Genomic DNA, 16,169 nt, shown 5'->3' with positions numbered 1-16,169 from the left:
AAGATTACCTAGGTGCATAGATATTTGAAATTTCATCCTGGAGAGAAAGATTTAATCTATACTTCACCAGTTCCTGGTCCAATAGTACGATCATACTTGTTATTTCATAAAATGATTTATTATAAAATCAACTATATGTCATCTAAATATGGCGGATTGGTCGCATTGCGTGAGAAAGGTTAATTGACTCGAGTCCTTGACTCGAGTCCTGGCTTGAGTCCTGGCTCGAGTCCTGCCTTGAATCCTGACTCAAGCAATAGTATATCTCGTTTAGCTTAAACGGTGGTTAAGTTCAAAATAGAAAGAAAGTCTATCGTTTTATTCAAGAAGCAAACGAAATGTTTTTAACCTTAATACAAAGATACTGTTTACAACTACATATTCAGTGCATAATATTCAAGTTGACTCATTCAAGAGAGATGTAAGAGTGTTATTTAATTTTGACTTATCCACCGTTTAAGCTAAACGGGCTTGATACAACCGGCCCCAGGAAATTTGCTGATCGAAATAAAACATAACTACCGTGAGACATGACTAGCATGAAAATATGTGTTTTTTAAGCCCTAATACTACAGATATTCATTAAAATTTACAAATTTAATACCAGTACCGCGAAAAATTCATCATCGCTGGGCTGTTCGGTCTCGCTAACATGTCCATTGATTTCGATCTGGAAGATGTCATCCATTGTATAAAATTATGTTTAAAAATCCCGGTCGTTAATTCTAAAAGCCAGTCAATATAACTGTGGTATAGTTATTTATAGCACTAATTGACATGTTGACATTATCTTAATTAGGGATTTATTAAAATATTAAATATATTGTGAATTTCTAAGGCCCCCAGGGGTTCATATTATGTGTATTGTAAGTCCTCGCAATGTTTGAGTGATGACAGGCCCCCATTAGGGGGTATGTTATTTTTGAGTGCATAGGTCCTTGAGAAATACGATACTCTCAAGTCCCCGTAAGACCCAATACGCCCGTATTGTTGTATTAACGAAATTAACTTACCCAGATAAATAGCTGACTATGTTTACTTGTATTACATACAGTCTATAATGAATTCACTATAATTTTTATAGGTCAGCAACGAAAGGTGGCGGCGAAGAAAACGTGGACTACGGCAGAAAGAAAGGCAGCGGTGAAAACATTCCAAAAACACATTCAAAATGGAGTGCTACCCCCCAAAAAACCAGTGTGTTAAGTTTTTCGAGGAGAATCACGGGATAACACAAGACAGAACATGGATAAACGTGAAGGATTATGTGAGAAATTACACCGTGAAAAAGAAGTAAACAAGTTTGAATCCTTTTATATTTTATCCAGAGCAGAACGCGACTTGTTGAACTTGTATATATATATATATATATATATATATATATATATATATATATATATATATATATATATATATATTTATATATATATATATATTTATATTTATTATATATATATATATATAATTATATATATATATTATATATAATATATTATATATATATATATATATATATATATATATATATATACACCCATTTGCAAAAACGTTGGCCGCAGATAGATAGATATACAGGGTGTCCCAAAAAAAACAAAACTATTGAAATCATCCACAACAAAGCTATTGTTAGAGTTTGAATGCCTAAGCACTCTGTTGGGCCCACAAGTGTATAAATCGGGGTTTCCATAAGCATTTTTATGCATGCATATGATGCAGTCAAATTTGCCTGTTCGCAAAAATGATATATATTAACAATATTTACAATTTACAAATATGGATAACATTATTTTAATGTGCATCTCAAGGACCATGACCTTCGACATGTCCCCTTTCTCTAGCAACACAAAGCATTTAGCATTTTATAAGTTGCATTAAATCCCCACGGGCTGAAATTCGTGAACACGGCATTCAAATTTTAACAATAAGTGATTTCAATAGTTTTCGGTTTTTTTGGGACACCCTGTAGATAGATACTCGAAATTTAATTAGAAATGCATATGTTGTGTAATATGATTGAAATCCCATGCAAATGTATTCATATGCAATTCTAATTAGACTTCAAGTATCTATCTATCTATCTATCTGCGGCCAACGTTTTTGCAAATAGGTGTATATATATATAGGGTGTATATATATATAGGGTGTATATATATATAGGGTGTATATATATATATATATATATATATATATAATATATATATATATATATTATACACCCATTTGCAAAAACGTTGGCCGCAGATAGATAGATAGATAGATACTCGAAGTCTAATTAGAATTGCATATGATTACATTTGCATGGGATTTCAATCATATTACACAACATATGCAATTCTAATTAGATTTCGGGTATCTATCTATATATCTATCTGCGGCCAACGTTTTTGCAAACGGGTGTATATATATATATATATATATATATATATATATATATATATATATATATATATATATATATATATATGTATATATATATGATATTTTAGCCAGAATGCAATTTCAAATTCTTCACCAGCATTCTCGTTAATGCCGCTCTGATTCTGATCGTGAATTATAAAAGTAAAGTTGCTACGTGAATATTAAAAAACTAAGAAACATTGTCTTTGCTGGAAACAAATGGCCAGCGATAAAATTGAATGACGTCATCGTGTGAATCAGTCGTAAATCCACAAACGTCATCAAACCAATTCCATTTTTTTATGTTTTCAATTATAACCTCAACAAAACAAGAATGTCTTATATTAAACGGATCTCTTTTCTTCATATTACTTTGAAAATGATTTCAATGACAATTATGGAGCGACGACCTTAGAGGGACTATTGCAACATATAGTGACTTTTAAACTGCTGACATATTTAGTGGAAGTGTACAGTAAGACCTAAATTTGCTAACAAAAATAAGCCATTTTGTTGCAGAAACAATTCTCACTAAAATTTTCGCTGCAATTCTCTTCTGATGTGATTCTAAACAATTCATTAGCCATATTCTAAATGAAGGCAGCAAGTCAGGTATAGTTATATGTTTGTCTACATATGACATGTCTGCTCTAAGCATCAGACAAACAATGATTTAAAAGTGTACAAAAATAACAAAAACAATTGCACCCTACCTGACAGCAAAAATTGTTTGTACAAGCTAGAGTGGCAATAAAACTTTTGGGTAACTGTATTAATTAATTAATTAATACTCTGGATTCACTTATGCTAATTATGAAAGCTAAGAAGGCGAACCTATGACATTGAGTTGTGTTCAGATATTTTCGCACAGTTTGTTTCAGATTGTTTGTTATAAATGCGATGTGCATTTAGTGCAAGCTGTAAACAAACTTTTCACTCGATATATAATGTAATCTAGGGTTTTCCCACCATAAAGCATGATTCAATACAAATATTTTGTTTATGTAATTTTGTATAATGTATTGCATGTATAATTTTAAAAATGTTATAAATCAATAGTAATAGATGTATATATAGGCCCAGTTTACATTTCAATAAATTTAAGTTTGATTTTCATGGAAAACAATTATAGATTGGTATATTTTTAGGAATTATGTATCAATGGCAGATAGGTTTTGTGCTTTTTCATAATAATATACGTCACTCTATTTCTGTTTTGGCACAAATACTTTAAGACAAATGACTAAACCCATGTAATTCTTCCTGCTTGAGATGAATGTTGGGTGAATAAACTGACTGCATTTAACAAATAAAACAACAATGCAGGCAGTAGTATAATATTGAATAAATTAATTATCAAATATTACATTCGTGATATCAAACGGGGTTTGAATTAACAGAGTACTGGGAGTAGCACAATTATTTCATTTTCTTACATGTACCTTGTGTGAATAAAAATCTCCATTTCTTAGATGATTAGCCGCTAAATTCGTCCAGGACAATCCCTTCTTTAGTTTTCCAACGGGAATGGAGAATTTTGTGACAAGCTTTTTATAATATCTCATAATTTTGAGTTCATGAATGCAAACACATATTATCCTCCATTCGCCGGGCAGTAAAAGACGCTCGTCCAATCACGCGTCAAGAGTACTAGAGTAAGTGCGCTTCACTTCCTACAAGCTCAGGGATTTAATATTAGGGACATTTATATTAATTAAGCATGTACATGTTTAGCAAGACGGCAAAACGAGGACGCGACTGATACATTTCTTTAAATAAATACTATGGTAAAGAGTTGTTGTATAATTATTATCAATCGTATCAATTTAATCAGGTATAAGACGCTAAAACATTGTGTTAATATTTGGGAACATATCTGAGAGCCTAATTCGAGGTACCGCTCACTGCGTCCTAAGAACGCAGATATCTTACACAGAATCTTCACCACGTCTCCCACATCTAGAATTACAAATTTTAAGTGAAATGCTGTGAGTGAATACACGTAGTACTTCCAGATAGTAATGGCAATATTGCGCGTCAAAAAACTTGATCTTGTTTACATAATGATAAACTATACAATATTATATCGTGCATGGTTGTGCTGAATGCTGATGACAATTTTCTATCGACTTGAGATCGCGAATATTACGCACTCGTATAGGATGAAACCGCAGTACTATGGTACGTGTGCTCAAAGAATCATCCTGACCAACAAAAATCGATGAAATCGAGATGCACGTCAAGAATATAAGGTTAAATATTCATTTATTTTCAGTGACCTATTGTATTGATAACATCGTCGTCGTGCCCCCGTCCTACATGCTTAAGGTCCCTTTTGGAATGCTGCAAGGGAAGCTAATATCAGCATTTTATTATTGATCGAAACATGTATAATGTCTTAATGATGGCCATGCTAGCTGAATAAAATTGTGTATAAGTCATGAACAAAGCAGAAGCATTGTGCGGTCCTCGTGTACTACATGCGTAGCACTGTGTGGACATAAAATGCAAGTCCACATTATGGAAAAATTCTTGTACAAGTTACCACAATGATAGTCAATTATATTGTATAAACTATTCAGCCGGCTCAAGATGCTTTCGATGTGTAGGCTGGATTTTATTGTCCAATACGTCTGCAAATGGACATTGATTTATGCCCAATACCTCTTAACTGATTTGACTTGACTAATGTCCAATACCTAGGTACCCTGTGCTGGTAAACGCTAGTGCGCTTGCTATCGTGCTTGCTATCGTGCTATCGCAATGGTTCCATTCGACCGACTCGAATAATAAACATTTTACTTGTTAATTCTCCGTTCTCGCAGTGCGTGAAAATGAGAGCTTTTCATATTGACCCTATAATTATTTTTGCGATGTGAAGAGAATAAATTTAATTTCCACGAGGATACAAGCGCTGTTAATGAAGTATGATGTTTCCAGCAATCTGTTTGTTACAGTTTCTATATCCATAGTTTAATTCTAAATTAAAATCTATTTTTTTCCACAACGCTATATCTTGTCACAGCATGGTAGCAGATAATTGGCGAATGACAAATGCATTTGACAATAGGTGTCCGCTGATGAATATTGAATATTTAACCAAGATTACAAAGATTTTTGTCTAACTAATTCAGTGTCGATCTCTAAAGAATGTAGATGCTTAGATATCATCGCTCTTCTGAATATTATTGCCGGATAATCTGTTGAAGGTAGGGAATTAACCTTCATATGTATACGCAGCAATTTTCCCCAGGACGTTAAACGAAGCTAAGAATTCATTAGAAAACAGGCAATAAGCGGCAAACTTTATTCGAAGCATTATCGTGCATTCATGGTACCCCATTCGCATGCTCTCACTTTGTGCATAATTTATTTTATTCCCACAATGGCCTTATTCCACACTATAGACGGTAGTATCACTTACACAAGAGGATATTAATTTTACCTTAACTTTAGAATCGGCCAAGAACGGTACGTACTTGGTAATCTAGTGAGAGTGTAAACCACAACCTTAACTCCCAGTGTAGACATGGTCCCTGAAATTCGGCTAAAACTCAATGGTTCAATTCCTGCGCTCTTAAATGAATATGAGCTGGAATTTGTATCCAGGAAAATTGAGGTGTTGAGTTTATTTTTTGAATCTTCCGCGCAATTCCAAATATATTGAAATTGTGTGGCGTACATGAGATTTGTTCTAGCCAGTGAGTTTTCACTGCCACGTATGCAACATATGTCAGGCTTTACACGCATTGTGAGTTTCAGTTTTACATGTTATATATCGCGCAAAACAGTGTTAATTAAAAGTCTCACAACTCTCTCACTGTTAAATAATTTAAGAAAGGTCTCCCTGTTGAATGTTGAAGAGTTTAGAGCGACTATTCACTGTTAGTACACATTGCATGAAGGAAACCATGCATTTAATTCATAATTCCATTTCATTCATTTCAGTGTTGCATGGAGAAAATAGTAAAACTATTTGCCTGGGATTTGTTTGTCCATAAGAACTTATGGAGGTTATTGATATGTCTACATCTGATGATGAGACCAATGACTCGGACTTGAACACTGCTGATCCAGTATTGGAGTCTGAGCAACTACAACGAAATTATGAGAAAACTGCTGATGATTATGTTACCTCAACTAAACTGTAATTATTCAAATGTGAAGTTGTGAATAATATAGTGATCTTTATTATGCCCATTACCATGCTCACAATCTGTCTATATTCATTTTTTTAGAATAAACCATTGGAAAAACAAAAGAGATGAACCCAAGGGCATTGTCTTTCTTTCTCAACTACTGCTTCTTGTACAACATTGTCACATCTGTTTTAGTCCTAAACCACAAGTAAAAACAAGTCGCTGTGGAACCATGATAGTTGTCACCACACATTGCAAGACCTGCAAGGAAAAATTTATCTGGAAAAGCCAACATACTCTTCTAGGAAAGTTTCCAGCTGGGAATATTCTTTTTAGCTTTGCTATCCTATGTGCAGGAGCATCCCCCAGAAAAGTACTTCAGGTGTTCAAGAATATGGGAGTTTTAGGCTACAATGAAGTGACATATTACTACCATCAAAGGCAATTTCTCTTCCCCTCCATTGTAATGTATTGGAATTCCTACCAGAAAAAGATTTTGGATTCTCTGAAGGGAAAAGAAGTAGTGTTAGCTGGAGATGGACGACAGCATGGGGCATTCTGCAAAGTACTGCACATACACTTTGTTTTGTTGCACAGTTGGACTCATAATTCACCTGGTAGTTATTCAGGTAATTACAAAGCCAAAATATTCATAAAAGAAAAAAAACATAGGCCAATTACCACAATGTTTCACTAAGTACACTTCTATTTAACAGGCAAACCAAGCAGGGAGTAGCACAGCAATAGAGGCTCTAGGTCACCAAAAAGCTTTGTCATTTCTTCTTTCAACTGCTATCATCATAACATTTGTATCAGACCGTCATGCGACAATTACCTAGTGGATGATAGATACGTGTCCTAAAATGTGCAAGCAAGCAGTCATAAAACACTTCTTTGATTTGTGGCATATTGGGAAAAGTACTTGTTTTTTATTTTTTTAAGCTGCCCGATGTTGGTATAAACACTAAAACATTTTTTAACTGATATTTTCCAGAAATTCAAAAGATTCTGGTCAAACTTGCGAAGGAAAAAGATTGTGAAGTACTTGGGAAATGGAGAAAAGCATGTGTGCGGCATTTCTACTGGGCAGCTAAATCTACAGTACCTTACCTACTGTACCTTATCTGGAATTGGAGAAGTGAAATGGGCAAAGTCTTTTTTTAACCACATCATAAACCAACGCAAAAACTTTGCAAATAAAATTTACAACAAGTGCAGCCACAGTGACATTTTGAAACCTCGTGTTTGGTTAACTAAGGGTAATGTTAAATTCATGTTGAAAACACAAGACAGGGTAAAGTATTTCTAACCACCAGTATTAACATATATGTCTATAGGTTCTGTTGCATATGAAAAATTGGTGGAAGCACCAGAGGAGGTTGGACAGCAGGCCGCAAAGCATGATGGATATTGAGCGCTCAATTATGCGAACGCTCCATTTGACGTTTTGACTGTCGTGATGTGAAGAGCTCTGCGAGTATAGGAAAAATGGATGCTTTCGAAAGACAGGATTTTCAAGCTGCGATAGTGCAAAATACTATGATGTATATGTATTGTTGCGATCCGCATTACGACTTATCTTTTACTGTACCGAGTTACGTTTTTTAAGCTGCATGGGCTTTGCTGCCATTTCGCCTTTCATAATACTCCGTCTGAAAGAAGACTTTGTATTATACCAAACACCGAAGCACTGCTTTCGAAGTTGAATGGCCTTAAATCTCCTTGTGTCATCAACGTTAAAGCAAGTACTACATTTGAGGTTAGTATAAAGTACTTGTCAACACCTCATGTTTTAATATTTTTTATTAACTTTTAAGGCTTGATTTGTGTATTAAAATTTAACTGAAACTATTTTTTAGTTTGGTACTATCCTGATGAATTTATTCATTGTAAAGCGGAGAGAATGCTTTTAATTTGGGATTTTGATGTGGATCGTGTATTGACAGAAAATACGAGCGCTGTGGATGCGGTTACTCCTGATTTTGATGACATCGAAGAAACTCCGTTGCTTAATATCAACGCAGTAAGTTGCAATTGTTCAAACTTTTATCCCACTCAGAAAGTACGTCTACCTCCTTTAGATAACACATCTGAATCAGGGAGCTCTCAAGCCTCTCAAGAACCAAGTGAAAGTAACGAAAACGATTTTGGTCATGAAAGAACAGAAAATAGAGACATTGATGATCATCATTGGTTCTCTGATGAATCTGAAGGTATAGTTACTGTATAAAGTTTTGATAGTTCATTTCTGTTTACGAATGTTTTCTTTACACATGCTTTGTTATAAATGGTTTCATGCTTAAAGTAAAAATTAATCTCAGAGTCGTTCAATTCTATTTTTAGAAATTACTAGTGAGTTTTTATTTATAGACATAACAGTATTAGACGGGCATTTTTTTGTTTTGCTTTATAGAAAGAGATCTACTTGAGCATTTAGCTGAACTAGAAAATGCTGGAGAGGAGAATGGGGATGAACAAAGTAAAAGAAATGAAACTGTCAATGAGCAAATTAGTAATGAGGACAGTGAAGAAGATGAAAGTGAAGAAGTTGAAAGTGATGAGGAAGAAATCACTCATGCTCTACCATTCAAGTGCATTGGAGCTGCTCATGAACAAAGTTACCAACATCATCTCGAACAGGCATATCTTGCCCTTGAATATAATGAATCAGTAAATGTTCGACTAAGACCAGAGCCGGAGAATCCTCGGACCAAAATGCAATTGCTATTGATCTTCATTATGGAACTCAATGGGAAAATGTTGGATATATAGCTTCTGAACATTGCAAGTATTTACATCCACTATTGCAGCAGGAGATATACTAGACGTCTATGTTGAACACATCAAGTTTCGGGTTAACTTTTTAAAAATAGGATTTTATCCAAAAATCTGGATAAAGAGGCGTGGTGAATGGGAAGGTCAGATTGTAAGGGCTAGTATGAGTGTACGTTGACATATAATTTCATAAGAACCAGGTTTGCAAGTTGTGAATTTCTGCAATTATTTCCATTGGCTAACCTATGTAGATTTTTCCAGCATTTTTGCCATCAACTTGTTTTTAGTCTGGTTTCCATATGACAAATCAAGTTGTTGCATAATAACTAATAATGATAGATATTTTTCTTAATGGTTAACACAACACCCTGACAATGTTGTATGGAAACCAGGCTTTCTATTTTATATCCTCAAAACCTATTGTCTATAACCAAAGCACTTCACTGTCATGTGATATTTCATACAAACCCTTGCAATATTAAGAAAATTAGAAAAATATTCATACAATACATGGTATAAATATGTAAATCTGTTATTGATGAACAAATAAAAAACTAATCAAATTTTATGATGGTTATAAAATATTGTAAGTAAAATTGCCTTGACAAAACAGCCAAGATTTTGCATTTATACATATATTTACATGATGTTCAAAAAAGTAAAAACCTGCATACACACCCACCATTGTTATTGTTTCTATGCTAATAGCATTTACAATTCATGCAAACTTGAAGATCAATTGTACTAGATAAGGTGTTCATGCCTTTAGCTTTTCAATCAACCTAATATACATAAATATTGCCAGTTCTAACACACAATGGCTTAGTAATGCAGATCTTAACTCACACTAACTGTAAACATCAACAAGCATCTAAAGAACAGAACCAATATAAATGTCAGTTTATTTTACTGAAGAAGTGAAAACATATAATCACACAATATGTTTCATATTTATCAATTTTGTGAAGGTGGTGGTGGTGGTAAGCCTTCTGGTTGTTTGAAATGTGCTGATCTAACACTCAATTGACCACGTTGTGGGATTACAGCTCTGTTGGCAACAAATACTCCAGGGTCAGCTCGCCTAGAAATACAGACACGATCTAGACGTTCTTCCCCACTACTAGAGGGTATGTTAAAAGATTGCAAGCATCCATCATTGTATCTATCATTGGATCCAGTGTAATAGTAAAATGGCAGATCAGGATCACACTTCTTTGTATATTCACTGATAACTTTTGGAAAAGCATCATGAAAATCCTTCTCATCAAAAATCGGTCCCAGTAATCCATGTAAAAAAGCAAAGATGCCTTCAACATCATCTGTTGATCCTGCCCGTGGGTGTTCAGGAGGAAGCCCTTTTTCAATACCATATCGACGTCTAAACTCCTACAAAAAAACAGTGATGATCAAAATTACTAGGCTCCAAGATCGAAAAGCATCACCATAACAAAAACAAACAAACCTGACTCTCAATATTTGTTGTTAATGCAACCACAACTTCTCTGGTGAATCCACCAACTCCTCTGATCGGTCTAAAAGTTATAAACACATACATTAAATATGTCCATACAATATATGATCTGACATATGTACTGTACCTGTTAACATCCATTGTAGAGTAGTCCCTTAAATCCTTGTACCATGGCATCCAGTCTTCTAGCAGATAATCCAGCATGGCCAGGTTGTTTTTTGAACGTTCTGTTTCCGTTAGACCACGACCATCACTTGCCTTATGCCAGTTTGACACAATCTCTACAAATCTACCTTCACTCAAAAAACCGTTAGCTTTCAGCCACTTAGCTACAGCAGGTGACAGCAATTTTTCAGCGTCACCTACACTTTGCTTCCTCTTACCTGTTAATGCAGTATATGTCAAACCTGTATTAGGGTCATTCATTGCTTTCACAAATGCTTGGAGATCCACATTTGGGATGTGTCCTTTTCTTAAACTTCCAGCAATCCTCTTCAGCACATGGTTATGATCTTCACGTTCATGTTGAGGTTCTCCTGTTTTTTCACTTACCTCGGGCACATACAAATGATCGCAGAAGTTAATACCTTGCTCACAGTACATACTAACCTTCTTCTTGTATAGGTACATTGCCATTAAGGATTTAAGGCTATCAGATTTGGATTCAGTTTTACCTTTAACAGAAATAACAAAGTTTGTGAACCTAACATTCACTGCATTGCTATGTCAACAACAAAAAATATTAAGAAAAACAAGTGAATTCATCAATTCAACCTAGATTTCAATATGAAAATTCATTGTTATCACTGTAAAAACATTTCATACCTACAACCCAAGGGTGAGGATCATAAAAGAATGGAAACTGTTTCCTGCGAAGAATGCTGATAGCATGGGTAAATGAAACCTTTTGTTCACCATTCGTGTATTCAGCCAACCACTGAACATCTTCCAATGGGACAGCCTCATGACCCTTTACTGGTAATATTACTCCTTCTGGTATGTATAAAATACATGGAAGAAAAGAACAAATTAACATGGTAGTAATACATGTAGGCTAGAGGTAACATTTCATAGACAACATGCATTAATTAGTATGTACTTAGTACACAACCTTTTTTCACAGACTTGAAATACTTTTCAATCTCCTTGGAAGGTATTGCCCTTGCTTCATTCTTGGCATCCATAATCAGCTGAATGACTGAAACAGGTCTATCTTTTCCTTGTGTTCTCAACGAGTTGAATTCACCATCAGTAACAAAACCTTCAAAATATAAACAAGTACATATTAACGTAAATCAAACAATCCATTATTTAGATGAAATGGAAAATTATTCCTTAAAAATTTAATTCAACCTGTGCAAAAAACTATATAAAAAACTATTTACATAAATGCTGCTCAACATACCCACAGTTGTCATGCCAATATCCTCCATAGCAGTTTTTAACTCTTCTTTAAGGTCTCTGGCATTCTTGTCAGTAAGGCTGGTGTACTTAAGAACACGAACAGGAATAGCATATGGTTTGAAATTTCTCAATTCGTCACTTACCATGAATATCAGTATGTGAGATGCCGCTACTCGTGTCTTTGAAGTAATTCCTTAACATCAAATATAACTATATCTGAATGGTAACTAAAGCCAATGAACTCGTTTTTATGAAACTTTCCAACTGACAACAACAGTAGAGTCACATAAACATACTGGTACAGTCTAAATCAACAAAAAGCTGCATGTGCACACTGATAATACCTTTAACATATTCCTGTAATTCTTCACGCATACTGGTCAAAGTTGCTCCAATGTTCAATGAATGATTGTCACCACTGTCTATAATGCTGATGATGTTTTTTAGTGACTGAAAGATGGACACATTTTTCTCAAATAACTTACTATATTCCTCTACTTTCCATGCACATGCAAACAATGCTTTCTCTGTAGTGTTGGCTATCTCCAATATTTTCTTGTACTCCTTTTTAGCATCTTCGTGACCAGAGCTTAGGAACTCCTTCTCTGTGGATAGTTTAGAACACATCTCTTCAAGGTCTTTTTTTATGTCATCAGGTGAAGTCCTTTTGTTTAACCCAATATTGCGGACAAACTCAAGGTATTTTATATACTTAGAATGCTTAAGTTTTAACTCACCATCTCCAAGATCAACGTCACCTGACCATTCATTCCTCATGGATTCCCTGAGTCCTTCTTGGATATCAGTGCCATCAGCTTTTAACCACCACCTTCCCCCAGGATGGCCTTCTTGAAGAAACTTCAATGCAGATGCCTGTGAAATTTCAAAATTAGTTAATTTTACATTTACAATTTACAGGTGTATCTAATTTATATACAGTAAAATTCATCCGCACAATATATCATTATGCACCTGAATGTCAGTGCCTTTGCTAAAGTCGCAATCCTTGTTCATCCTTCGAATTGTCCTGGCAGCAGGTCCAGCTATATTGATCTTGGCCTACAAATACAATATATAAAAATATTACAAAACTGTCTTAGTCACTGTAACTAACTCATTGTTCATACTTTTATGTTACCATAAGATCATCAAAATCAAAGTTGTCATTACCTCTAGTGGATCACCTTTTATGGTTCTACCAGACTTAGGTACATCAGTTGTATCTTTTACTTTCTCCAGTGCTGATAATGGGTTTTCCATACTTACCATTGGTGATTGTGTGTTGGATCCAAATGCTTCTTGCCATGCTTGGCTAATAATATCTAAACTTAATGAAGAATCATTAGTAACAGGTACATGCTCTCTCCCAATCTCATAGGACCACATTGGTCCTAGGTGCATTGATGCCCACTTGTTTCCAAACAAGGTATACATTGACTGACACCAGGATTTATAGTCATCGGAAGCTTGAAGATTGGAAACATTGTCTGATCCAAAAAATTTCAAATTGTGCGCAATTAAACCAAATGGCATTCTATCCAATGGCATCCTTGAACCTTCACCCCCTTTGCCAATCTCTCCAAAGCAACGAGCAGCATAGTAAATAAGATTGTCTTTCTTCTCTGCATGAAGCACTGACATTGCCTTGGCCACAAGCCCTAAAAAGTTATGAGGCAGAAATTTAGCATCAAAAACAACTCCCTTATTAATGTCATTTACCGTCCACAATCGAAATAGGTAATTGAGTAGTTGTTCCCGTTGACGACATGACAGCCTCATAAAGCCAGATGAGATCACATCAAGAATACAACCTGGAAGTTTAGTAGCATCACTATCACGTAAGGAAGAAAAACCTAGCAATGGAGATCTTGCAGATGCATATGTAGTTTGCCCAGAGATACCAAGGGGAGTAGATGGGGTCTTTTGGTCAGCATGATTGGAATCCTTTTCACCAAAATAGCAAATTCCATAAGCTTCTTCAGCATCAGCAATTGTTTTGAACTTTTCCTTCAAGAATCGCCGAACAATACTTCTACATGCAAGTCCTTATAATTGCAAAAAGGGATAGGGATATCATTGCAATACATTAAATAATGTCTCTTACTATTCATATGTATGAAAAATTAGGAACAAACAAATGACAAAGTGGCAGTGATTTCCTGGACAACTAATTTAAAGGAGGTAAATAGTCTAAAATGATCCTTTACCAGTTCGCTCCTTGCCAATGTTAACACAGTTGACACCATTAGCACATTCCCCCCAAAATTCTTCATCCTTAAAAAGTGGCCATTCACAAGTGGAATCTTCATCAGGAGAATAGTAAAGGGCAATATACTCAACCAATGCTGACAATTCTTCTTCACTCCATGTTGTATTAATCTATGTAGTATTAGCAAAGGTCCATACATAAATAGCTTGTGTCAACAGACTTTCATATTTACAATCCAAAAGAGTCCTACATTATTATGCGAGTAAAGATATTTCCAGCTGTTACCTTTGTATTTTTTTCCGCTGCCCTGTTCTCTAATTCACCTGTAGCTGATTGAAACAGGGATCTCTTCAAAAACTTTCCAGATGTAGATCTCAGTTTTGGTTGCCTTTTTCCAGGGGTTTGCCCAGTTGGAGGATCGTGTACCCTTTTTTGGGCCTCAGCCATACTGACCTACACAAAAGAGAAAAATATTCTATTGAACCCCGAAATTGCGCTATGTGCACTTACCGAAACGCTAGGCGTTAGCGAATGAGCATAGGAGTCGTCACTGCCAAAAATGGAAATCTATATAAAATACAAAAAAATTCTATTTTCCCGTCTAAATGTTAATAACTAAGGAAGTTAAACCATGAATACAAATAAAATTTACATTAATATTACAAATTATGTAGTTAAACAATATTTGAAAGGGAAATATCCCATTGACCCGAAATGCGCTATTTTGAACATCTCAAAACAAGAGTGGTAAATTCAAAGCCCGATATCTCGGAAATGGTGTGGGGTCGCAAGGGGTCGATCCAGCCGATTTTTTTTTTACATACTTAACTTCATTCTTACAAAGAATCTCAAAAATCGAACCACAGGAATTCGAGATTTTCAACTTTGAAAATTGTAAACAGACAAGCACATGACTCATCACTTCGGAACGACTCGACCAACTTCAGTTATAAAAATCGACTTAAAAAGTAACGCTTACCTCGATAATCTCGACAGATATCGCCAGTCCAATGAATCTTTTTTCAAAAAATATGCGTTTTAATCAGTAAACTTTAAAAAATATACTCAATATTTTTATGTTTCTCCGTCTTATGTAAATTTTCTCGCTCAAAATCTTCGCAAGCACGCTTGGAAAATAGCGCAATCTCATTGGTTGAGAAATTCACGTGACAGCTGTCCAACCTTCTCTGTGGAAGCACTTACTAAGAAAAGGCTAGTAAAGGCTGTTAAACAGGCATCATCTGTGGCCTAAACCAGCTGCTTGGAAGGATACCACTCAGTTGTTAATCAGTTTGCCCAAAAATGACCCATTACTCATACACTGGAATGCTTTGCAGGTAGATTACATATAGCAAATTGCTAACAGAAGAAAGCAGGTGATTAGGTTAATTGCCAATCAGACAATGAAACTATTTTGTGTCTTACAGTCCCATTTTAGAAGCGGTGCATTTCAACTTCAATTTACGCAGAGAAAATAAAACAAATAACGATGGACAAGCACCTCTTCGGGTTGTTTATGCAAAATACGAGGAGGGAGAGGTGACTGTTCGGAATGTTCGAGTGAAGCAAGACTTTGTAAGTTTGTTAAAGTCATAAAAAATTGCTTACTCGAATAAGATTAATGCAACGAAGATTACACCAGATGTATTGTCAGTTCATTTGTAGTGCGATGTGGCTGTTCCTAATTGAGTTCCTTTCCTTAAACACTTCTTTAGCATATATTGAGCAAATTTATGAAACCATGACAAGTACTCCAAGAAAAGAACTGGAAAAA

The 16,169-nt window shown here is 35.1% G+C and overlaps 1 protein-coding gene and 1 pseudogene across 1 annotated transcript; one reads left to right on the top strand and one right to left on the bottom strand.

Annotated features, from left to right (window-relative positions):
- The first annotated feature begins 6,419 nt into the window (after nt 1-6,419).
- LOC114533087 lies at nt 6,420-7,950 on the top strand (annotated as a pseudogene).
- Nucleotides 7,951-10,208: 2,258 nt separating this feature from the next.
- LOC114533092 lies at nt 10,209-15,535 on the bottom strand. The gene is made up of 12 exons (XM_028554674.1): nt 15,375-15,535; nt 14,681-14,962; nt 14,394-14,565; nt 13,357-14,231; nt 13,159-13,245; nt 12,531-13,059; nt 12,188-12,379; nt 11,894-12,043; nt 11,608-11,775; nt 10,910-11,456; nt 10,774-10,843; nt 10,209-10,697 (listed from the first exon to the last, which is right to left on the bottom strand). Exons 2-12 carry the CDS (start codon nt 14,840-14,842, stop codon nt 10,266-10,268), a joined length of 3,384 nt encoding a protein of 1,127 aa, XP_028410475.1. The 5' UTR covers nt 14,843-14,962; nt 15,375-15,535; the 3' UTR covers nt 10,209-10,265.
- Between the last annotated feature and the right edge of the window lie 634 nt (nt 15,536-16,169).

Source organism: Dendronephthya gigantea, unplaced genomic scaffold (assembly GCF_004324835.1).
Source record: "Dendronephthya gigantea isolate DGI-Jeju-01 unplaced genomic scaffold, DenGig_1.0 000085F, whole genome shotgun sequence".
Lineage (NCBI taxonomy): Eukaryota > Metazoa > Cnidaria > Anthozoa > Malacalcyonacea > Nephtheidae > Dendronephthya > Dendronephthya gigantea.
The sequence above is the reverse complement of the archived record's forward strand: the minus strand, read 5'-3'. Positions and strand labels throughout refer to the sequence as shown.

Coding starts and splice junctions, on each gene's coding strand:
- LOC114533092 (XM_028554674.1), bottom strand. CDS start 14,842: ATGGCTGAGGCCCAAAAAAGGGTACACGATCCTCCAACTGGGCAAACC. Junction 12,380..12,530: donor ATTACAGGAATATGTTAAAG/GTATTATCAGTG, acceptor TTTGATGTTAAG/GAATTACTTCAAAGACACGA. Junction 12,044..12,187: donor TATTGGCATGACAACTGTGG/GTATGTTGAGCA, acceptor TATATTTTGAAG/GTTTTGTTACTGATGGTGAA.